We start from the raw sequence: 24,518 nt of genomic DNA, 5'->3' as shown, positions 1-24,518 counted from the left end.
CTCTCTTCAACATCTCTCCAAGTTTAAGAAGAATTTATAGGCAAATTCATTCTCATGACTTACACTCCAGAGTAGAAAAAAAAAACTCATTAAGGGAAGTGCTATGCAGATGTGGCCATACGATTTCCATATTTTGTAATCTAGGTCACATCTTTTTTTAAGGTCTAGAAACCAGGAAAAACGTGGCCATGCTGAAACTGCAAACAGGCTACAATAAAGTGGTCTGGAGATCATGGCTTCTGCTGTGAGCAATTTTAACAACAAGGCTGACCTTTTGATCGGATCTGGCCAGGACAGAGCTAACATTTCGCCATACACAGTAGGAACACAAGTGAGCTTTCATGTTCTCCCTATGTTCACAGGTTTCTTTCAGGCACAGCGGTTTCATCCCACAGTTCAAAGATTAGCATTTAGGTCACCTGGTATCTCTAAATTGTGCACACCGTGTGTGTGCACTGCGATGGACTGACATCCTATCCAATATTTCCTGTATTTGCTGGAACAGGCTCCCAGCTCATAGTGATTCTGTACTAACTAGACAATTATGGGAGTTGGACAGATGGATTCATATTAAAAGCATTACAAAAACAACAACCTAATGAGGATTTCTTAAAAACTCAAATGGGGCAGGGTTCTATAATTAAAAACTGATTGCATTTCCCCCCATCAACCAGTGTTCAGCCCACAGTCCAAAGACACATGGCGTGTGTGAATTGAGGTGCGTTAATCGTCCATAGGATGCGATTGTGTGCATGTGCCTGTCCTTTGATAGACTGGCATCCCAACAGGGCATCCCCCTGCTTTTCTAGGATGGGCTCCAGACTCATGTGGATAAGCAATTATGGGAAACCAGATGGATGATTTAAATGTTAAGCATGTTGGAATTCGCCGCATATTATCACATAATGGAGAAGAACGGAAGCCGCAAGCAAGATATGTGCAATACTGCTCTGAGGTCAATGCTGAACAGGCTAATTGGCTGAATTGTCAACTGACTTGGACCTAGATTTAGAGTTAACTTGACTACTGCTGCGGGCATTCATAATACATAGTAAACATGGCTATAAGGTCTTATGTCTTTTTATAGTTGTGTTTATAGTACTTCATGAATGCATTATAATGCATTATAACAACTGCTTTAAGTAAAGTGTTGCCGAAATTTTTTTTCCAAAGAAGATAGAATGTGAGTTTTTTCAAAGGTACTTGTTTCATCATTTACTCTCACAAATAGTGGAGGTATAGTACTACCTCTTGTACCTCTATGGACCACCTGGTGTGTGATGAGACATCCATATTATGGCTGCATGTGACTCCTCCCTGAGTGTAGATGCACCCCTAACCCTTTACGGCTAACAGCACTCAAGCTCCCCAGTTTGTTGCCGTTTCAGGCCAGCCTCAATTCTAAATCCCACCCCCCAATCACCAGCTAACACATATGAGTCCATTAAAGATTTTACACACGTCTCACCCTTAAGCCCAAAAGCTAATTCGTCAATAGAGAAGATATTCAAAAGGCCGCACTGTCGCAGAGTAGGGGACGGCCATTTGCAAGCCCCACGGTCATGTGACTCACCTCCGGAATGCCACATCTGTATTTGCTCAGTCCTGCTCGAGCAAACATGGCTGGTTGTTAAGGTGCATTATCATGATGGGAAAGTTAAGTGGCACTATCTCGGCGGAGGACCTACAGGAAGGATTTAGCTGTTCCTGCGCTGGAAGATTAAAAGCGAAAATGTCTGCCTGGCAGAACAAATCAATCCAGGGGGAAGACACTGGGCGAACTGACTTGCGGCAAGTGAGGAATTTCACTGTTATTTTTGGTAGCGCCTCAACAAGAAGTAATTAAATAAATTGGATTTAAAAAAAAAACTGAATTATGGTTTAAAATTCAATGTGATTTACTCACCAGACGCACAAAAAAAGCTGTAAATAGCGCATATATCGAGGATAGAGCGTTGCTGTAAGAGAAAGCAATCGTTTATAACATTCAAGAGTGCTGCCGGTGATGCAGGGGTTATGCTGAAAGACATACCCGATTCTCAGGAGAGTCTCTTTGAACATTTAGTCAAAGAGCGTAACGTGGACTGCTAGAATCCATAGTAGTTTATTTTTAAATCCATACATATCACCAGGCTTTGTGATCTGCAAGCACATTAGGAAAAACAGGCTTAGTTATTTTTTATAGCTACGAAAAAAAATGGCCTTAGGCCTTTGGGTCAATATATACAAGGCTTTTGGGCCAGATTGGTCTTATAAATGACTAAAGAAAAGCACAGCAGGACATCTGCACAATGGAAGCATGAGAGGCGCCCCAAGGACGGCAGGTCGCGTCTCTTATGTGCAGTGTGACAGACACCTTGAGAATGGGACAGAGCGGGCAGTTTGTTCAAAGATGGCAATGGGAAATCAACCCCGCTCCTCACATTAGCCTTCCCGCCTATCGAAGGAGGAAGGGATACAATCTAGCTCTGACATAATTTTGGTCATATCATAGAAATTAGGTTAACATTCACTAAGCATACATATGTACATCATACACACTCACATAAAACAACTAGTCAGGTACTAGTATGTTCCTTGTGTAACCCTAAGATTATTCCTTAGTTTTATGGGTTATAAATATCATAAAATGAACACAAAATTCTCAAATTTTCACCTGAATTAATTTTCCTGGTGATGGAACCAGGTGTTTTCATGTTCCGGACAAATTTTTCACTGTATGATTTCATGTTTTGCATTTCAAAGCTGTTCACTCGCTCACACAAAGCAAGATTCAGGCATTACATATATGTTTGGTACGTAATTATATACATCAAAACAACATTACTGTACAGCAAGTTCCTCCCCAGTGTGCTTACTGAAAAACGTCTGTTCTGGGATGTCAGAGTGTTATCTAAAAAACAACAATCAAAACAATTATGAAGCAACAAAGATTTTACTTATCAAAAATCATCCATAAAGACCTTCACCTTCACCATTCACCTTCCACAGTGTCCATTTTCATCTGCTATACATTTTTTTTTTCAATCTTACTTTCCTCACCTACATCTTCTGGCTCACTCCCCAGCCACTCTGAGTTTTTAAATTAAAACTGTATCGGCTTTTTGTTGGCTTGACTTGTCAATTTACCTTGTAACGCTGTTGTGAAATCTTTAGATGCTTGGGGCAGCCAAACTGGGAAAGGTGTTATATATAAAAATAAATTGAATCGAACTGAATTGAATTCATCATGCCTCTGACAGGGTGGGCAATTTTTTTTTTTTTTGGGGGGGGGGGGGGGGGGGGATTGTGGAGAGATACCCCCATCCAGGGAAGGGTGTTCAAAGCCCTCCATGCAAATAAATTTATTGCAGCCAATCAGATGGCGAAGTGGGACTGGGTTGATGCCAGCCTGGACTGGGATGTTGATGGGAGAAGGCTACAGCATGCCTTGGGAGACAATGAGGGCCTGTACCGAAGCGACATCGTCCCACGAGGGACGCACAGCCTTGGCTGGAGGGAGAACTGGCACATTATGAGGACACTGTAATGGAGATACAGGTAGAGCATCATGGAACAGCAAGGGAGCTCCTGTCAAGGCATAAAGGGACGAGTACTGAGTGACTCAATGTACGACTGTGTCTGGATGAACGATCTGCATCCAGATATGGGATAATGACAGCATGGGGAAGGATGCTGGCAAGAAGGAAGACTTGGAAAACAGGGATGAGCCGACAACCAACAAATAAGACTGTTTTTTATAACAGAGAACATCACTGTTTTATTACTCATATGTCACCCATAACAGTCTGAATGGCTCCTTTTATTTTTTGCACTAAGTGCAAAATTTGGCCCAGTGTAGCTGATCAGCATCAGCAGCTCCACACATTCTGGAACATTCAACAGCTTGTAATTTCATACATTTATATTACACGTTTCATCAGAACAGCGTCTCGGGGATGCTTATAGTGATAAAATGTTCGATACAACCACATCCACATAGCTTCAGAAATCAGCTGAATTTTTCCACAGCGAGATAAGAGAACAGCAGGAATCAGGAGCCGCGCTTCATGTATTCACAGTGGGTCATAATCGGCGGATCAGGGCGGGTCAAACTGCCATCGATTACCCAACCTCACCTCTGATACTGCAGCTCAATGCTGGAGGGAAGCAACTGCTTTTAGTGTTTATACGTTTAATACCTGGTAGTCAGGCAAGCGAAGCCATTACCATTATCGATTGCGTGATGGCAATGGACTCACGTGGCAGCTTCTGATTTTCCCCGAAATCATTGCGCGCACAGACATGCACATGCACACACAAAACAAGTCCCATGTAGACCCGCGCGAAATCATCCACTTCTAAAATGGAAGCCCTGCTTTTATGTGGCAGGTGAACGGAAGGAGCGTCAACACCCCTGAGGTCCTCATGTGGAAATCTAGTATTGTCCCAAATGCAATTATGGCAGCACATTTTACAGAGCTGCCTCGGCTGTCTGCAAGAGGAGTCCCTGGCAATGGGGCCACCCGACAATTCAGTGAATTAAAAGGGGAGCCTCTGTGAGAACGACAGCCGCATGCAGACTAATGAAGAAATCTGCAGGGATACCCGTAGGCGGAGGAGGGGATGACGGCAGTCCTGCCTGGACCCCAATCAATCTGACTTCTTTTATAAGGGGACTTGAGCACCTGTCTACGTTTGAGTGTTTAGCTCTGGAGTCTGGGAATGATTCATGTTTGAGGCCCAAAATTTGTGGGGGGGATAGGATAAACTTTTACAAACCAGTGTGGATTCTCTCCAAGACACAGCCCTCGAGCAAAAGTACAGAATAATCTCTTCTGTGTGAAAGAGAAGCAGGGCAGAAGCAGAAGGCATCAGGATTTAAAACTTTGATGTGACACCGGGGCACAGCAGCTGTAATGTTTCCTCACATGTCAGGGACCAGGGTTTGAGTCTCCGCCCACAGATGCAGGTGAACACAGTTTGCATGTCCTCCCCATGTGTTGTGGGTTTCCTCCCACAGCCCAAAAACATGCTAAGATGATTTTGAGATGTGAAATTGTCAAAGGTGTATGAGTGTGTGAGTGTGCCCTGTGATGGGTTGGCACCCCGTCCTGGGTTAATTCCTGCCTTGTGCCCATAACCTCTGGGATTGGCTCTGGACCACTGCGACCCAGCATAAGACAAGTGTAGAAAATGAAGGAAGACCCCCGCCACTGTCACAGAGGCTTCCAGAAAAATCCTGCTCTTAAGCCAAACAGTTTTTATAACAGTTCAAATGATACGTATGAAAATCAATGAAAACTGGAAAGGGTTTGGAAAAACGCCTTTGCAAACAACCAATTAAGCAACTTAAATGGGAGGTTGCCGGTTCTAGTCCCATAGTGCCACCAAAGCAACTTACGGTAGCATTTATAGAGCAAGAACTCAAAGATTACATTTTTTCTGTTCCTTCTCACTGCACTCAAAGCTGCAAACATATTTTTCTGAGAGCTGATGCTCTATGTATTTGTATAATGTAAGCTTCTATATCCTCCAAACTGATTTCCAAGTGACCCGAGGAAAGTGTTCCAATCAGGAAAGGTACAAATCTCCCAAAAAAAGAACCATTTAGTGCAGAGCGCTTTAGAGGAGAGCTTGTGACAGCAGAAAACCCCACTAAGCGAGACGGAAAGATGCTTTTTCAGCTCCTCTGCCCATCTGGCCGTGGCATCTCCACTCACCTGGGCTGATTATTTCAAAGGGACACAATCTGTGAACTAAAAGGTCTTGTCTTGGATATCTGCCAACCTCTGGAGTGATTTAATACAGCCAGCAGGAAAAGACCTCTTTAATTTTAAGTGGGATAGGTCTGCCCCACCCAACTGTCCGATATTCGATTACCAATAACCAAAGGTGAAGACCTCATACTTTCAACGATCACTTAGAAATTTTGCTGTTAGCAGACACTTTACAAACTGCTTGCCTTCCAGATCCATGAAGACAGGGCTATTTTCAGAGCGAAGCCGGTAGTGAGGCTGTAATACAAAACGTCCATATTAATATTATATATTGGATATATTTCTGCGATTCTGTCGTCGGTAATCCCCAGGAGTAAAGCAAACAGCTCAGCGTGACTGTTTATGATGCACCTTGTGGCAGCAGATTTCTCCCCAAAGACATGTTGCATCCACTCTGCCGAGCGCTGCTGTTCCATCGCCACGGTAACAAAACCCGGCACGTGTTCCGTCCTGACGAATCTGTCAACCTTGCGTCTCTCGCTTCCCCCTCCCCCCGGGGGCCCTTCAGAGGTGATATTGCCTTGGCTTTGACAGCTCTCACACAGACTTTGCAGATTAAACAGCTTATAAACAGTCTGTTCAGGTCACTGGTGCAGGGGTGGGACCGGGTGACCCCAATTGGCATGGCTGTTAGATTTTTTCACTATGCATCCAAAAACCTGCTTCCAAAACAGCTGGATGATGGCCTCTGTTTAGCTATGACAACAGATTAAGTTGAGATTTAAATTAAACACGGTGCCAGTCATCTGAATGTTGGTGAGTTTAAGAACGTGTTTACATCCATCCATCCATACATCCATCCACTTATCTAGTAACGTCTCCCTGTCAGCCTGTAGCAGGAGTATAAGGCAAAAGAATGCAGGTAGTCTGGACTGGATTACAGTCCATCATGGAGCCCATCCACACCCACAAAAATAAAACACAATAGAAAATTCATACCGATGCTTCTTCCGGACCCAAACTCATTATGCTCACCAATAACTGGACACTGTTCCTAGAATTGGTGCCTAACTAATTAATGGCCAAGCTCAGTTTAAAAACATCCTTCCAAAACAGTAAATATATAAACGCTTACGACACCACATCGAGCTACAGATTAGCACTGACAAACAGCTTCAGAGGGGCAGGCAATTTCCAGCGTCATTCAGAAGGGAACAAGGGCTGTTTACCCAGAACTCAACACATGTACGTTAAAAGCTCTACAACCTGCCACTTCACCGGCTAGCAAATTATCCTGAGAAAAGCAGCATTCTTGTGTGTAATTTGCCACATAAGTAACCAGAGTCCTTCAGCTAACCACTAGGTGGCCACATTAATAAGCACACCAGAGATACAAGTCAACGCAGAGCGTTTAAGTCATATGTTATCACACACGTCCCGTAATATCAAGAAACAATGCAGTCCCATCTCCAGGGAGAACGTGTGCCTCAGGTGGAGGGACAGACGCTAAGAACTCACAGGTGTGAACGATGTCCAGTTGGATGTCAGCTCGTACACAATGAACATCAGGAACCAACCAAGAGAATTTGCTGGAAACTACATGCAGACATTATATGATCCAAGTCACTGTGTATAACTTGAAACAACAGCCCATTGCTCATATTAAACTATACACGAGAAATAGTTTATAGCTTAATAAACTGGAATAAGAAGTTATCCATGTCTCCATGTCTCGTTAAACCTCAAAGAAACCTTTATTGTGGTGGGATTTTGATTAACATTATATTAACATAATGAAATCTTTGCCGGTAAAATCTCAACCAATGAGTCACACTTGCATTTGAAAAGACTCAACCAATGAGTCACACTTGCATTTCTTTAAAAACATAACCACAATAGAGTAAAATAGTTGTCTTTAAATATTTTTTCTGAAAATAAATTACGTCAAGGGCACCACGGTGACCATGCTGACTGGCTGTGGCTCCGGTCATTATGCGGTTCTGGGTGAAAAAGGCCCAAAGGATCGGCTCCCGTCACGAGTCAGCCGAGTGCTCGCAGCCGCTCCGCCTCCTTTTGGGTTTTGAGTTCTCATCCCTGGTCGTCTCCTCTTGGTGGTACGATTCGCCAGAGGGGGGCACCGCAGGCCCTGAATTGGCTGCAGCCGAGAAGAGCTGACCTGGAGCCAGGACTTGCCTCACAGTCACATTGACGCGAGAGGCCTCTATGTAGCGCGCACACACCTCCCAGTCCTCCTCCGACACCCTGCTGACCAGCGAGTCTTCCGGGGCGTCCTCCTCAGGCGGCCCGAGGGGAGAGGGGAATCCAGCAGGCGGAGAAACGATACGCGGGACGGCGTGGTAAAGCAGCCGGCTGGCGCCGGACATCACCATGACATCGCCGCTATGCATGAACATGGCCGTGGCGGCGTCCTCCCTCTTAGCTCCGCCCAGCAGGAACACGGCGGACTGTCCGAAGCTGCCGAAGTAAGCAAACAAAGGTCAGACGAGGATCACGCGTCAGCGGAGGCGGTCTGCCGAAGACGGCATGTTAGTAAAGGCAGTCACCTGAGGACCAGACCTGAGCAGGAAGGAAGCACCTCGCATGATGGTTTAACTTAATCACAACCAGAAGTTCTCTGACATAGCATTATCATTGCAGGAGAATTTCAATATTTGCATAAATCGAGAAATAATTCTGACTCCCCTGCCTTGCAAGCAAATGCATTCAAATCATTAAATGAGCAGCCATATTATCATTCAAACATGACTGCCTAAATCACTTTGTGTCCCCTGAATGGCTTTACCACAAGGTCAAAGGTCGACGCATACTTGTATCGGTCTTATACCTCCTTGCATGTGGCCCGGAGCGACCAGCCCCAGCTCACCTGAAGGACAGCAGGGGCCAGCTGTGGTCCAGCTCTGATTCGTCCACGTGGATGCCGAGCGACGAATCTGTGTGGTAGTAGTTCAGAATCCCCGCCTCGGCCCGGAAGCCCGGGAAACCGCAGGCTGCGGCTAAGTGCCCGGACAGCTTAGCGAGGTCTGCCGGGAAGGCGGTGTGACGCTCGGCTGAGTAGGTCTGAAGGACAGGGAGAGGAGGTGAAGAACCAGTATGCACTGTGGCACCTTGTGTATCCAGAACGGTGTAAGGAAACAGACAGGCAAGGTATAGAAAAACACAAGTAATATATACAAAAAGGTGATTTAAATGGACACATTACTGGGATTGTATATAGGGGTAGAGTCATAGGTACACTGGTCCCAGGAAAAGGCTTATTGGTCCCTGGAGTGCCCCCTCCCCTGTCACTCACAAATTCCAAATACATCATTGGCTAAAGGTTGGCCCCTCTGCTTGAATTATGGCCGCCCACCTTAAGTTCATTTACCCTTATTTTAATATCGCCAAAATCATCCGTCATGTGGTAAAGTCTGTATTGGCTGCAGACGACACCTGGAAACGTTAGATCAACATTTAGAGAACATTAGAGATGCATGCGGTGCATGCATGGGTGCATGAGTGGGGACAGAGTTACAGAAGAAATGAGAGGAGATTTAAGGAGAGACGCCACACTGTGGATGGCGCTGCGACGCAGTCCGGGAAGCTGAGAGCTTCGCAGGGATGGATCTAGCTGGGGAGCCGAGATGAAGCCTCACAAGGAGCCGCCGGAGGTGCGAGGATTCGCAGTGAAGTGCTTTTACCGGCGTCGCCATAAACGTAAACAACTGTAAGCTGCGCTCAAAGCACCTGCTGCCATGATGGAGCCGTGCATAAGAGACCCACACACGCCATCTGCTTAGCAGCTAATTACGTAATAGCAGGCTGGGGGCGGCTTGGGAAATAAATGATCTGACCGGCAACGTCACCGGGACTTCAGGGCTGCAGATTAACACTGAGAACCCACCTCCCCACCCCCTCTCCGTCACCCCCCGGCTAATGGGGCCCCACCATCCGCCCTCTGCCAAGCGCCCGCCCCCCCCGGCCGCTGCCAGCCGCCAGAACCAGATCCTAATGAATCCGGCGTGGAGCTCCGGGCCGATTTAATGCGACAGGAGACTAAACACTTTGATGCAATTAGCATATGAAAGAGACAGGTGTCATGCCTGCGCAATTAAAGACGAGCTGCCTGGAGAGAGACCAGCTGCCTGGAGAGAGACCAGCACCGGTAATCAGACGAGCTCAAAGCGGCCAAACACACGGAGCTGCTCTCACGCTCTGCACGTCACGTATACAACATACCAACATGAATCTACAAACCATAAGATGACCCTAATGTTTCTACAAATACGTTCTGCCACCTCAGAAATATGGATATTAACTATATGTTTAGTATTCATTTCAAGTTTCTTATGTCTGATTAGATGCCCACTAAAGATGAAACGATTCATCTTTCAGAATTTTATATCATGGTTATAGTGACCGTGAAATTATCACGGTTATCAGTATTACCACTGTTGTTTAATTGTGTGAAGATATTTCATCAAGTTTTATATTGAAAACACAAATAAAATTAATAGCACTATGTACTTTTTGTTTGCGTAAACGTTAAATTAATAACACGGCCAAAACGTTATCTAAATATATGAAAACCACATCAAATGCACATTAACATTGAGAAATGTCAGGAGTGCTGTCACTGCCTTCCCACCATGTTTGACACAAATGACGCCCCCCCCCCCGCCAAAAAAAAAGCCCAGGAATGGTAGCTGCAATGAATGGGTACCTTCCCCCCCCCACTTTAACCACTAAGTAGGAAGGAGCCACAGCTCAGACGGATTTCCTGATAGATACTATATGTGTGGGCAAGTGTAGTGAGACAAGTGAAGGCAAATCCCCCCCCCCCCCCCCAAAGCCCCTTATACATTCTAAGACCTGCTGAAATGATCGGAATACCTTCGTGTCCCAGTTGTAGTGGTACCCCAGAGTGACCCATCTCAGCTTCTCCAGTAGTGTCTTGCCTTCTGATTTACTGCCACTCTTATTCCTGGGGGGCGTTAAAAGGTAAAGTTGTGGACACAAAAGAAACCTTGACCTCTTAAGCACTCGGTACGAGACAGGGCAGTCTGGGAACCTTACATATGTGGTCACATAGCCGATAGGTATGGCACACGGGGGTGACAGGCTGTTAGCCTTATAAACTTGCTAATCTCGGCACTCAACAGGTAACGCAGTAAATGCAGACCGATTCCTTTCAGGATGCAGGAGATACCTGCTCGCCTGTTGAAATGTGTAATCTTCCTTGGCTTCTGCCTGCTGCCTTCTCACCTCACTGTGCCAGCTCATTATCTTTCTCTGCAGATGGAAGCCAATCCACAGCTTACCTGGTCTAGCACTGCCTGTTTAAAGTGTCAGCACGGATCGAGCATAGCTCTGCATCACAAGTCAACCCTGAAATTCACACCCAATCATCTCAGGTACCACTCCGGCACTCATGCATTCCAGACAAGCACCGGACTGATACCCATAGTGGCGTTACCAAGGTGCCATCCTGGGGTGGGCCTTTGGAGATCATGGTCACACCCCTGCCTACAGACAGCCACACCTCATTCACCAATAGCCACACCCAAGTCAAGCCCCTGGATACCCAATTGTGAGGTGTGTGGGGCAGGAAGGAGGTGGCCCACCGGATGCGTTCAGCACTCCTCTCCCAGATGTTCTTGGTCTCCGCCGGGGGCATGTGTATGTCCAGATTGCAGACGTTGGGCTTCTGCGGGTAAACCTTGAGACCCTGTGTCACCCAGTACTGCTGTGAGCCAGGAAGGAACGGGTTTGAGATGAAGACGAAACCTGTACGAGGAAGACGCGTGTCAGGGAGGTTGCGGGCGTGCAGCATGCCGGCAGGGCAGGACCAGGTCTTGGACACTAGTCCCGGAGGGTTCCAGTCTAATTACTATGGGGGTCATTTAAATAAAGTACAAAGAAAACATCTATGCAGAACCCAGAGCACGACACCTGGGCCACATGGATCTTCTCACTGTCCCACCCTCAGTAAGTCTTACAAATCAGAAATTATTTGTTTAGCTAACCCTTTTATGCAAAGCATTTTGAGAAAAAAAATAAGTGCTGGGTCAGACAATCCCCAGAATAGGGGGCTTTGCTCAGTGTCCCAATGATGGAATCACTCTGCCAAGCCTGGGATTTGAAAACAGTGAACTTTCAATCACAGACACGCCATTCTAATCTGTTAAGATGCAGACCAGTGTTCCCCAATCCGGTCCGCAGGGATCCGCAGTCGGTCTTTGCTCCCACCGAGCTCCCTGACAGATGTGGACTGTCTGTGGGACCCCGAGGACTGGATTGGGAAATACTGCTGTAGATCATTCCTTTTGGGTGGGGATGTAAAGAGAAAAACAAGGCAGCTCCATCTCATTGCATGACCTACCTGGATATCCCTCGAGACCATAGGCATTCCAGTCTTTGATGGGGCGAAGTCCCGCCCCCTGAGCATCCCTCTCACTGATAGCTGCCAAGTTCAGTTTAGCAGCAAATACCTGAAGTACGCAAACAGGCTGTCAATCACCCCTGAGTGAACCAATCACAGCGGCCTTCGTCCGGTTCCTGCTCTTCTTCACGCATTACGAAATATATGACAGTGTGAAACTCTGTAATGATCTGATTGCTATCCATGCATGTGGCCTCTGATAAAACTGTCAGCTTACCCAATAAATCACTGATAACAATGATTAATGGAACAGCATCTACTTTCATCAACACATAAATCTTGAAACCTTTTCGCTCATAAAAACGACACAGATAATGATTCATAATTGATGATGCCATTTAATACCTGTAAAATGCATTATCATATGCAAATTGGACACATGGCCCAAATTTTCATTAAAACTGGATACAGCGTGCACAACACCATGTGACAGCATCAACAAATTACAGAAGCTGGGATTTTATGCTTCCATGTCACTGATGTTCAACAGCATTACAGATGAATTACAATAAACTAATTCTACTAAATTACAAGTCCCATAGTACAAAATGTAATCATGCTAATTACCAGAAAAGATAAACACGGCAAAACCTTTTCACCTCTGTTAATCCATAATTGTATTGTATTTGTATGCTAGCATAGCTGGGCACAAGGCAGGAGACACCTGGACAAAAGTCCGGCTTATCACAGCATGCTTGCGCACACAACACAAACAAGGTAGAGACACAATTTAATGCTTTTTCAACAATGTGCAGATTTGCTCCTATGATTTTAACATACAGAATTTTTACTTTGCCTCGATTTTAAGAAGTGTCAGTTCATGCTGTCTCACGACACATGCTTTCTGGCTCTCCATGGTCTGTACTGTATAAGAGGTTGGGATGTTGATGGACGGATAAATGCCAGTCAAGACATATTTACTAATGTTATGCTTCACATGAATTTACTCAGGTTAGTAGTTTATAAAACGTTTATGTCGGTTTTAATGATTTCCATGAGCAAATTTGAATTTTACTTAGAAATCTGAATTATTTCAGAGATGAATACGTAAATAAACATTTACTTAAATTCGCTGTCTTATACAGTGCAGATCTCATATTCTATGGTTACATGTTTTTCATCTTAAACATTACACCCACCACTGCAATTATTAGAAGCAACAAATGCAATACGCTGGTGTGTCACTACGGTACGATCAAATATATAAAATGATCTGGTGTGAAATGAATGCAGCCTGACGTCAAGAGCTTGTGGCCGCAAATCATGTTTTTCCGTAAAACGTAATTACCTTTTCGTTTCTCAGACCTTTTGCGAAGTCTATCACGTCGCTGAAATGGGGAGGCGGCACTCGGCGTTTGTAAAACTTGAATAACTTCTTAAAGGCATCCTGCCCACGTTCCGCCACGGGCGCCGCCATCTTTGCCATTTTCATTTGAACTATGAACTCGCGGCTGGTAACATATATTTACTTAAAATAAACAAATATAACGGCCTATTTTATTTGCAGAATAATCCATTGCATACAAATGTAGCGCTGTCTGTTAAATTCAAGTAGTTATATTTTCAGTTTCACTATAAAATACATAATGTGCACCACGTGGTATTAGGTTAAAGGTAAACAGGGATGAGGTGGTAGACACTACTTTAGGTAGTAGATGTTTTTAGGTGATGCAAAGTCGTCGATGAGCCGATTTTTACGTTGTGTAAAAAATATTTTGGATTAGATTGTTTGGCCGAAAATACCGTTTTAATGCGATCACTCCTCTAAGGAAACTAATAGTATATCGGATTACTTTCATAGTGACCGCATATACATTACGAGCGATTATTCCTTGCTTTGTTTCTTACCTTCGACTTTTACGCGACTTTAATTTGTTTCGGAAGTGAACGATCTCAAGCAGTCGCATATGCGCTTTTGATGTAGCTAATTTTAGGTTTATAATGAAATAATATGTGTAATAATACCAGTGTAAACCTTGATCATTTCCCAGACCAGTCTTCACAATCCTGGTACTCACAGTACGAGACGATGTGTGCCAGCTTATTTGGATTGTTCCTTTAACTGTTCAATGGCTACAAACGACTAATAGCCTACTCGTGGGCTCTTATAGTTCTTTATAAGTGTTGCTCCTGCTCTGTTTGCATGCATTTGTATCTGGGCATTGTTTGGAAGCGCAGCCTAGCTGCACTTGTGCCTAGATGACCCTGCTTGATAGTGCATACAATGTGGTATTTGCTTAATTTTAAGTCGCTTTGGACAAATGCGTCCGCTATATATAATAATAATTAATAATAATTAGAGGTTATTTGAAAACGAATCTACTGATACAGGTGTTGCTAGAAGCAAATAATTTAATTATTCTTAATCTGTCAAAATAATTTAAACAAATGTAAATGTAGTTTACGAATGCAGGGGTTTGGCTGAAATTTAAATCTTAAGATTCAATCTGCATCTCCATCAATTAGTAAAGGATTTTAGCGTTCGGCCAGATGGAAAAACAATGGACTGGTTTCTGAAATGAGCACGTAACCCTGGGGCAGAGGTGAATAGTTCAGGTCCAGAAAGTAAAAATCCAGACCAAGGTTTTGTTTCAAACAACCAGTTGAGTCCTTCTCGACTGTGACATTTATACTCAACTGGTTGGTTGAAACAAAATCTTTTTATGTTTTTATTTTCTGAACCTGAACTATCCACATCTGCCCTGGGGATTATGCATTGAAGATAACCTTAAAATCCTTCACAGTGAGGTCTAGGGGCTAGGCAGTGTGATGGTATTATGGGTAATTGACGATATCTGACAATAGCTGTGTCTCACTTCAGGGGCTGCATCCTTTGAAGGACGCAGTCTATAGAAGTGTATCCGATGGGTGTGTCCGAATTCAGAGGCTGCATCCTTCCGCATCCAAAGACCAAATACATCACAGCGACGTGGCAAGGCTGTCCCTTTTCGAAGTCTTCTTCAAATGCGGCCTAGGAATGCATCCTCCTTTTACCAAGATGGATGCCCTCCTAGGCCGCATTTTTTAGGAGCCTTCGAAACGGGACAGCCTTGTCGCACCACTGTGATGCATTTAAATGCAGCCTTCAAGGATGCGGCCCCTGAATTGAGACACAGCCAATCATTATGGTTCCGACTCAGTTAAAAAATAAAAAAAATAGCAGAGTGTTCCATAAGCTTTACCCAATGCAGTAATAGTGTGTTTGCCATTCTTGTCGCATCACCAACTTGTATCTTCCAGTCAGATTCCAGAAAGTCAGTCATTCAAATGCAATTTCTTGGTGGCAATTTTGAGCTACCAATTCCTTCTTTGAGCTTCCTTTAATTTATGGGATGTTTTGAGACAATATTCAATAAATTTTAATGATTATTTGAATTATTCTTTAAATTGTCATTAAAATTACAATTTAAATGATACCAGCAACTATTAAAATTATCTGACAGTCACCCTTGAAACGCAGTGATGACTAAACAAAACCTACAGCCCCAGAATGGAACAGACAAAACACAGATATAGATGAGAATTCAAATCGACCAGGTGAGGTCAATGTTTGTAATGCAACCAATCAGATGTTAGGTTTTGTTTAGAGCCTGCCCACTGAATTTGATGGCTGACTGAACATTTGTGATGAACTAATTTTTTTACTGTTGCTTTTTAATTAAATAAGCATTTAAATAACATTTATAATTTAGATATTTATAAATAACCATTTAAATGACGATTTATTTAACATTGTCACAAAACACCCTCCATGGTCAAAAACTAGCAGTAAAACACAAGAATCCTGACAGTTTTTGGACTAGGCTAGGCTATTAGTTTTAAGAGCATTTCAGTTGTAGTGTGCAGACTGTCCCATACTGAGACATAAAATGTCCTGTATTGATCTGTGAAAATGTCCCATATTTTTTGTACACAATTCCTACCCTCCTAGCTCAGTATATTTTACGGTGGGAGTTTGCCCGACGTTACGACCCATCGCATTGGTATTTGGCATATACACGGCTGTCAGCCCACTTATCTCGGAAATGGGCCTTGGGGTTTATGCTAGAGCTGCCTCAGTCCTGTTATCTCCCACAATTTGTTACCTGATGGAGGTTTGGGATGGAAAATGGCAAATGCATACGGCAGAGGGGAATATAAAGGAGTACAGGAGAGACAAATGCAAACCAACTGCAGAGGGAGGGGTACTGAACCCATCCATGGGCTTCTATGGAAGTTGAGTTCTCATATTTTGGTATTCTTAGGAACTGTAGACTTAGTCACATCAGCTGGGCCCCTTTTAGAAGCACGTCACATACAGCAGCTGCCACTGTGCCTGACGCAGACAGGAAGGGGAGTCTAAGACAGTGCAACAGTGCCAAAGCCCTGGAAGAGCTACAACACTTACAATCCAAAATTGCCAACAGAACCAATATTTATACCTGCTTCAGGAACTAATAGAGACAGAAGAGGAGGGCCCACAGCAGTCCCGCCTGAGGTCAGCACAGAGATACACGCTAAATGGTGCTCTTTGTACAATGACAGTCTTCCCAATACAAGGTTTATTAAAGGGTTGTACTGTACAAGAGGTTTGGAATAGCCTGACATTTTCCCCTGGCACTACAGGATGATACCCTGTCGCACACTTCTATGAATAAAACGGCTTACAAAAACACAAAGTAAACAGTTCTACAAGTCTTAAAAGGGATAATTAATAGGAATGACAAATCTGAAAGTAGACATTTCGCAGTAAGTCCTAACCTTACTTTTTTATAAATTTACAGCCAGAAAGTAATGGCATCCAAGTACATTTAAGGTCTTCAGCACAAAGCCCCCCAGTATCCACTCATTTGTGTCACTGCTGATGATGGGCCAATATACAATGCTGGCCAATCACGACCCCCCAGAAGGACACAGGTGGGGGAGGGGGGTCTTATTCCTTCCTCCGCTTCTTGTCATGGTCGTAATCCTTTGAACGGCTGCTGGTAGATGGCCTCTTTGACCCACCGTGCTGCTTGGCCTCCTCCAAGAACTTGTCCAGACCGAAAGGATCCTCTTCAAATTGGACCGGCCCGTCTCTGCGTGGCCCGTGGTCGGCGCCAGAGAATTCACGGTCTGGCACGAACCTGAGGTGGAGAGGATGGGTGGACCGAAATGTCAAAACGGCCACTGTCTGCTTCCTGACCTTCAACGAATCCTTTTTCAGTAATGCATTCCAAACAGCAGCGTAATCCCTTTACGGTAGTGATGGGCAAATGGAGCTTCGTGAACCGTTCGCTGTATTTTTTGACACCACTAGATGGTGCTCTTTGCTTTGGGGCATGCTTTTATGAACAGAGATCACCATCAAATGGAGTGGTAAAAAAAATACAACAAATGGTTTACGAAGCTTCATTTGCCCATCACTACTGCATGGTACGTTCCATGGTACACGCAGGATCATAAAGGGCGAGTCCCTGATACACAAATGCTGTTTAGGAGCTGGGCGGTACCACGAGAATTCTGAACATGCACATACACCCTGAGAGTGTAAAAGCGGCACCCCTACCTGTTGCTCTGAATGAGTGTATCCAGATCATCACCATACATGTCCTTATCCACGTTCTTGCTCGGCCTGTAGATGCTCTGGGCCATGTCTTTCCCGCTCCTGAATGGCTGATCGTACACGTTGTACAGTTCATCCTCACCACCAGCAAAGCCACTGTCCATGCCCTGTGGTCATGCGGAGAACAGGAGAGATTCATCTTATCAGTGCGGCCGCAAGTCATCCACCCATTCATACACGGCAGCGGACATGGGCGGGTGCCGGCCTACCTTGCTCTGATTGAAGAGACGCTGGTCATACTGGGCTTCACTCGAGGGTCGTGGGTTGGGCTGACCCAGAGCTATGAGCTCGCTGATGTCTCGGTCCTGGTCTCTCTGCAGCTTAGACCTGGAAGCACAGGAGGGTGACATAAGGGCCCGAGTGGGGGGGAAACATTAACAACCCTGCAAACGGTGTATAACTGTTCAAGCTTGTCGAAGGGTTTTGTTAAGATGACTCAAAACTGCAATGTAGGATTCCAACTGCAAAAAAATCTCAGGTTTTTCCATTGAGAATTTTATGACATCAGGTCAGCGGCCGCCTCCAAACACCCGAACAAGCGTGACCCGAGAGCGACAGGGTTACTGGTGCTGCCCAGCCAGCTTCAGGGTGCAGTACCCAGTGCATGATCACCGGCCGCGTTCTAGATGCGTGTACCTCTTATCGGGGGCAGCCCGGGAGATGTTCCTGTCGTGCTGTCTCTCTTTCCTCCTGTCATGTCGGATCTCGTCACGCTCCCTCACCTCCACGTCCTCGGCACCTGGAGGGAGCCGAGAGGAGGGCCGTGGGCTTTCAGAGCACATTAACAAAGCGGGACTGACGACGGGAGCTGAGTTTCGACGAGCGAGCGAGCGGCCGGCTCCCAATGTGCACGCCTCTCCCCTGGCAACCCACGCTGAGCTACGGATCAGATCACAGGCCCTGCAGCTGCACCCTCTAGCGAGGCGCATATAGTGAGATCAGGGTGTACCATCGATACATATCAATCAAGGACCTGGGCATCCATGAAATATTAAACAGACCAGTTTCCTTCAGTTGTGGGATTTATCAACAGCCAGTCAGACGTTTATAATCAGGGGCCCAGCTGGAGGGTCCGCGAGCATCTCAGGCACCTTTGTCCCCGTGGCTCTTGATGCCAGCTCTTCGGTCTCGGGCCATCTGAGCCAGCTCCCTCAGCTTCTCCTCCTTCTTCTCCTTCTCCTTCTGGGCCATCTTCTTCTCCACCTGCGCACGCATCTCCACCGCTTCACGGGCCTGTGCGGGAGACAGACCGCGGAGGTCAGCAAAGCCGCTGATCCCACAGGAACTTCAGCAGGCGCTTAGTAAGACAAGCTGCACGCTGTGAGGATGCTCCCTAGCATGCAGTGCATCTCACAGGTCACTGTAACCACCAGTCAGGTGGAAATCACTGCAAATTAGCGCAAGGTCTTTTTGCCTGGAGCTGGGAGATAGTGCGGCTGTAATCACACACGCAATTTAATTACCCTCATTCAGTTTACATCATATTAATTTGCTAATGAGTCACCTGCTTACACGTTTTACAGCTGGGTGTTCTTTGAAAGAGTTCATCTTATTCTAAGATTATGAATTAGCTCTTTGAGCATTCAAAAAGCAACACCTTGGCCTCTGGTCGGGCTCTCGTCCCCTTTATGCCACCTACACAGGAACCCAGGGAAACACACTGGATCCATCTCCCAGTCAGTAAAAGGCACATTTACCTTTCTGTCTGCGATGTAGAGTGCTTCGGCCAGTTTGGCAAAGTTCTCGTTGATGTGAACCGTCTGCAGCCCCCGGCCATCCGCCGCCAGACGCTTGTCTAAGGGGATTGTGTAACCCTAGGAAGAAAAAGCGTTTCAAAAACAATGCCGGAGTCCCCTAAAGCGCGCTATGCAGCTAAAATTGCTCATCTTTCAATGTTGAGCTTCACGTGTTCACACCTTTGCATTCTTCCAGTTTGAGATGCATGGTGGGATCTTCCATTCCTGTTGTTCTTTCACGGTCATCTGAGAAGATAAGAAGCAGCATTCAGGTCAGACAATCGCATATTTTTCCAATGAAGCCAGCTACCCCTTTGCAGTGAGAGGCTGTAGGATTTAACCCACAGTGGATTCCAGAGTATCAGTTAAAGTGACAGATGTACGTTTGTAAGAAATCGTGTGACATGTACTGGATGTGGACAGGAAGCAAACATCCACATTGCACTATATTTTTAAGCACAATGTCCTTTCAACTCTGCACAAGCCCCATGGGACCCTCACCTTCCTGCTGGGGGAATGCATGACAGGAGCAGGAGGCGAGGGTGGTCCGCGAGGAATCTTTTTGTTAATCCTGTCAAAAAAAAAAAAAGGTAGTTAATTTGCATTACAAAATTAATGAAATCACTCTACCCTGCATTTAAAGTAATATACCATGGCAGGTTTAAAATTCAAGAGCTTAGCCTCTCCTGCTTGCCGAGATTAAGAGGCATTAATGTTTATTTTAGGCAAGCTTAAATTTCGGGGGGCTGACTTGGCACACGAAATGGGGGACGTCGTGTCTGCGTTCGTACTTGAAACGCGGAGGCTCCATGGGGTCCTTCTGCATCTCCACCATACGGATGACCCTCTGTTTTGCCCCAGAGTTGAACGCTACTCCTTGCTGTGATGGGGTGTACCTAAGGCAAAAAAAAGCAAATATACTTATTACAGGAGGAATGATGCAAGAGCTTTCCATGTAAAAAGACCAGGCAAAAATTAAAACACAATGAAAGATAACAAGGCTGATCTTCATACAGGACCTTCCCGAAGATGACCGAACACTAAAGATGATATAAGACGTATCCAGGAGTTTAAAAACAAAACCGCCAAACTACAGCAGTGTTTCTCAAGCCAGTCCTTAAGGGACCTTCAGACTGTCCCTCCCAGCTCCCGGTAGACAGCAAAATTATGGACTGTCTGGGGGGGGTCCTCAAGGACCCGTTTGTGAAATGCTGGTCTACAGGACACAAATTAAGAGTTAACCACAGCAGTGGTGGAGAGGCTCCCTTTACCGGATGTACTGCGCAGGCGCCTGCTTGTCTGCGGCCCTCACTGGCATGGCTGCAGCAATCTTCTGGGACACCTGCTTGTCCAGTGCTGCACGGGTCTTCTCTGTCAGCTACCCCAACATACCCAAAGCATGATTTACAATGGTCACTTTTGGTAAATGTCTGACCATCATGTGTCACGGAAATGCCTGAAATCAACATCGACAGCAGATACAACTTAAATCACACACACTCAGAACAGGCAATTAAAATTAAAGGGGGGGACGTTTTAAAATTTCCTCGAAATTCTGGTGGATGACTTCCAACCCAGATCTCACCTCTTTGACTGCCTCGTCGTCTGGCCTCTGTAGATCTGGGGCATCGTCGCTCAGGATTTCCTTAGGAAGCAGATCTGTGTACTTGCTGAATATGACCTTCAAGATGCAAAAGGAAGATCAAATTGTTTACCAACAAAAACGGTTGCAAAAATAACATCCAAAGCAATAAAAAGGTCTAACAATTAGTTCTCTTTCATCTGTTTTTTTTGCCAGCGCCCACAAGGTCTCTATGTGAAATGTCGCATATCCAGTAGATGTGTAATATTTCACACATATACCAGCTTTAACTTCCTTAAACACGTTATGCACTCTCTTACGAGGCTTCACAAGGTTCTGGATCAGTGGTGTGGAGAGCAGCAGAGGTACCTTTTCTTTCCCTTGTCCTTGGCGGGCAATTGCATCGTATTTGATCTTGCCTTCTGCGTCGACCTGAACTGCAAGTGCATTGGATGTCTTCTTCTTCCTGCCCATCTCCAGGGGAAACTGGGCCACATGGACCTCAGGAAAGGCACCTCCATCTCCAAAGTCCTGATTCGAACATCACACAGACATGTTCACCAATCAAATCTAACCTGTCTACTCAGAACACCGCAGGCAACATAACAGAAACTCAACCAACATGTGCCTAGTTTGTGTTACATAAACAACTTGAGTAAGTCGGCACAAAAGTTCTCCCCAAAATCGATCCTGAATACTACCTCCAGTGTCCTGGGGACCCAAGACTTTCTGTAGCCATAGGGTGGTGGCTCCCTGCGGGAGGAAACCAGGGCAGTGGACTGAGACCTCTGTGATCGCGCCCTCTCCTCAGCCTCTAGCTGGTCCTGAGAGAGCTGCGTCGGCGCTGGCAGAAAGCTGAGTCAATCACAAAATAATTAGAATCAGGTATAATCATCTGCACAGTAAAGTACAAACGGTGGCGGTCAGGAACAAAACATCTCACGATCACCTGGAATCCAAGAAAATCTCATTAAAAGGATGTTGTTACCCTGGTACAGTTTATTATGGCTTCTGATTCCTGTCCAGCATTTCCGGTTAGATAATCTAATTTACACAGATTACATCAAATCCATCTTCACTCTAAACCATAGTCTTGTTAAATGTATTTTAAAATGTTCACTTGTATATTGACCATCCAGCGTCGTTAACGCAACAGAAACTTCAGGTGGACTGAAGCAAATTTGTTAGCTAGTTAGTTCGCGTAATTGTATCGTTTAATAAATAGTGCGTAGTGCAGCTTTTTTAAAAACCGTTCACATATCACGAAAAAAAAACCCGGAAGACAACAGCGCTATGCAACACAGCACAAATCTTTAAGAATATACTGTTCGATCGTAAGGAGCTAGTTAGCGTTTTGTTAGCATGAGTATCTTCGTTCTCCCATAAGCCATTAGGCCTCAGTCGGGGAGTGAAAACTGTCCACTTATTTAACAGATGCACATATTCCGTGGATAACAGTACGGCAAATGCTAGCGTGACTACGCGACATAAAGCGACGATCATATTTACAACTGTTGCGTTGCTTTCTGATTAAAAAGTAAAGTAAACGGTATTTGCTACAGCAAACCCACCTCGTAAGCGACATGGTTTTTCGTTCCGTCTGGGCGTGACGTCACAATCACGCTGAAAATCTCGCGTTGATTTGACCAAGACGGAACGTCATGCGCTGCCGTAACGTAGAGCGGTTTCGCAACATGCAGAGTGGGTGCAGGGTTTTGTTATTAAAAGTTGTATTCTGCATTGAAAACAACAAAAATAATAATAGTAATAACAATAATAATAACAGAACAGACGAAGACTTAGTGGTAGGGGGGTCCCTAGCTCTGCTTTATTTTCATTTGGGTGTCCCAGGTTTAAGAAAGATCGGAAATTGTGATTCTTTTCAGTCTATTCTTTTTATATAAACCATTAGAAAACTAAAAGATAATTCCGACAAGTATGTCGTGAAAATGCTTCTATTATTTAAGGAGAATCTATTTTGCTTGATTTTATACAGTTAACGCATTGTATTATATTAATATATATTTATAATATGATATTTATACAACACAGGGTGGCGGGCCAGCGTACACCTGAAATGATATGTCTGTTCGTTGCACTATATGTATATTGACCTCCATTACTTAGTCCATACAATCTGAGTCTGTGTAAATCATTTGCAAATAAAACAACTTGCAAGAAAGAGCCTTTAAAAGTTCATACTTAGTAGAATGAAGGCAGTACGTGTGCAATTTACGTGTCACATGAATCCAAAATAATTTCCCTTGTTTCTCAAGTTTCATAGAAGCAGCATCCTCAACACCAAGGAGATATCAGAACAGATGCGACTGAGAAAATCACTGTTCACCTGGGTCCCAAAATACCTAATAGAGATTGAGCAATTTTGCCAAGATAATTGGGCAAAAACTGCCAGATCCAAATGTGTGCATTTGTTAGAGAATTAACCCAAAAGACTTGCAGCTGTAATTGCTGTCAAAGGTGGTTCTGCTAAACCATCTTTAATTTATGTATTGATCTTTTTTTTCATTATACACTAAGTTTAATGTTAAATCAATTACATTAGCCTTACTCACTGTCAGGAGTCCATACATCATTACACCAATGGGTGGCAAAAGATTGGGTATTTCAGTCATGAATGGATTGATTTAGTTTGCTGATCTTGTTCATGAAGATACTGAATAATGAATCATTCATTGAAAGAACTGAACAACGTATAGTGGCCTAAATCATTTCGTTCACTTAATAGATTATTTAAAAAAGAACAAATCATTCATGTACAACACTAGTCACAAGAATGTGGGTTTGTAGTTTGGAAAGCAGTTAGATTTATAGAATACATTATTAGTTCACTGGGCTGGTTAAATGAAACACCTGGTTATATGTGGTTATTGATCGTGTAGCACTGTGGCACTTGTCAGTGTAAATGTGTATTTTTCTAGTGCTTTACAGATAAAGTTTAATGCTATTTGGCAAAGAACGTTTCATCTAGTAAAGATCATTTTGTAGAACTAAGATTTGTAGAAGTGCATAGGAATTCTGTGATTTACACATACACACCCCCATCTTGCCTTCCTAGGAGATCTATACACAAACTGAAAACTTTGAGCATTTATCCAGAACCTCTGGAGTACTTTTTACACTCAAGGGTCCAACAAGAATATATGATTACTGTATCAGCCCCAAGATCTGAAGTGCTGCCTTTCTGGTCACAGACACAGAACCCAAACCCTAACCCTACATGTTATGTTTTTTAGTTTGTTTGAATGATGCAAGCCAAGTAGAAACATGTCACTCAGACCGCAATCACCATTATCTCCATTGTTCTCTCTGAGGACCCTGGCATCAGACTTGGTTCTGCATGTGCTCAAATGGAGCGGTACGGAGAAAGGATCTCAATAAACAAAGGGAATGAAATTCTAGGCCCTTTTTGCTCAGCGTTTTTATTGAAAGGTTTGGCTGTACAAATTGGGTGTCCTGT

General features: G+C 44.5%; 2 protein-coding genes across 2 annotated transcripts; both read right to left on the bottom strand.

Moving 5' to 3' along the window:
• Positions 1-7,434: 7,434 nt before the first annotated feature.
• On the bottom strand, positions 7,435-13,579 carry alkbh1 (alkB homolog 1, histone H2A dioxygenase). Its single transcript, XM_048986473.1, has 6 exons — positions 13,427-13,579; positions 12,079-12,187; positions 11,321-11,483; positions 10,590-10,680; positions 8,584-8,777; positions 7,435-8,174 (listed from the first exon to the last, which is right to left on the bottom strand). Exons 1-6 carry the CDS (start codon positions 13,568-13,570, stop codon positions 7,733-7,735), a joined length of 1,143 nt encoding a protein of 380 aa, XP_048842430.1. The 5' UTR covers positions 13,571-13,579; the 3' UTR covers positions 7,435-7,732.
• Positions 13,580-16,661: 3,082 nt separating this feature from the next.
• On the bottom strand, positions 16,662-22,725 carry snw1 (SNW domain containing 1). Its single transcript, XM_048986028.1, has 14 exons — positions 22,612-22,725; positions 21,742-21,895; positions 21,410-21,571; positions 21,044-21,139; positions 20,730-20,836; positions 20,250-20,354; positions 19,960-20,029; positions 19,639-19,704; positions 19,420-19,536; positions 18,814-18,955; positions 18,359-18,461; positions 17,932-18,049; positions 17,666-17,829; positions 16,662-17,243 (listed from the first exon to the last, which is right to left on the bottom strand). The coding sequence occupies exons 1-14, from the start codon at positions 22,623-22,625 to the stop codon at positions 17,051-17,053; spliced, it is 1,611 nt and encodes a 536-aa protein (XP_048841985.1). The 5' UTR covers positions 22,626-22,725; the 3' UTR covers positions 16,662-17,050.
• Positions 22,726-24,518: the final 1,793 nt, after the last annotated feature.

Source organism: Brienomyrus brachyistius, chromosome 19 (assembly GCF_023856365.1).
Source record: "Brienomyrus brachyistius isolate T26 chromosome 19, BBRACH_0.4, whole genome shotgun sequence".
NCBI lineage: Eukaryota > Metazoa > Chordata > Actinopteri > Osteoglossiformes > Mormyridae > Brienomyrus > Brienomyrus brachyistius.
Note: the sequence above shows the minus strand (reverse complement) of the source record. Positions and strands in the feature narration are given on the sequence as shown.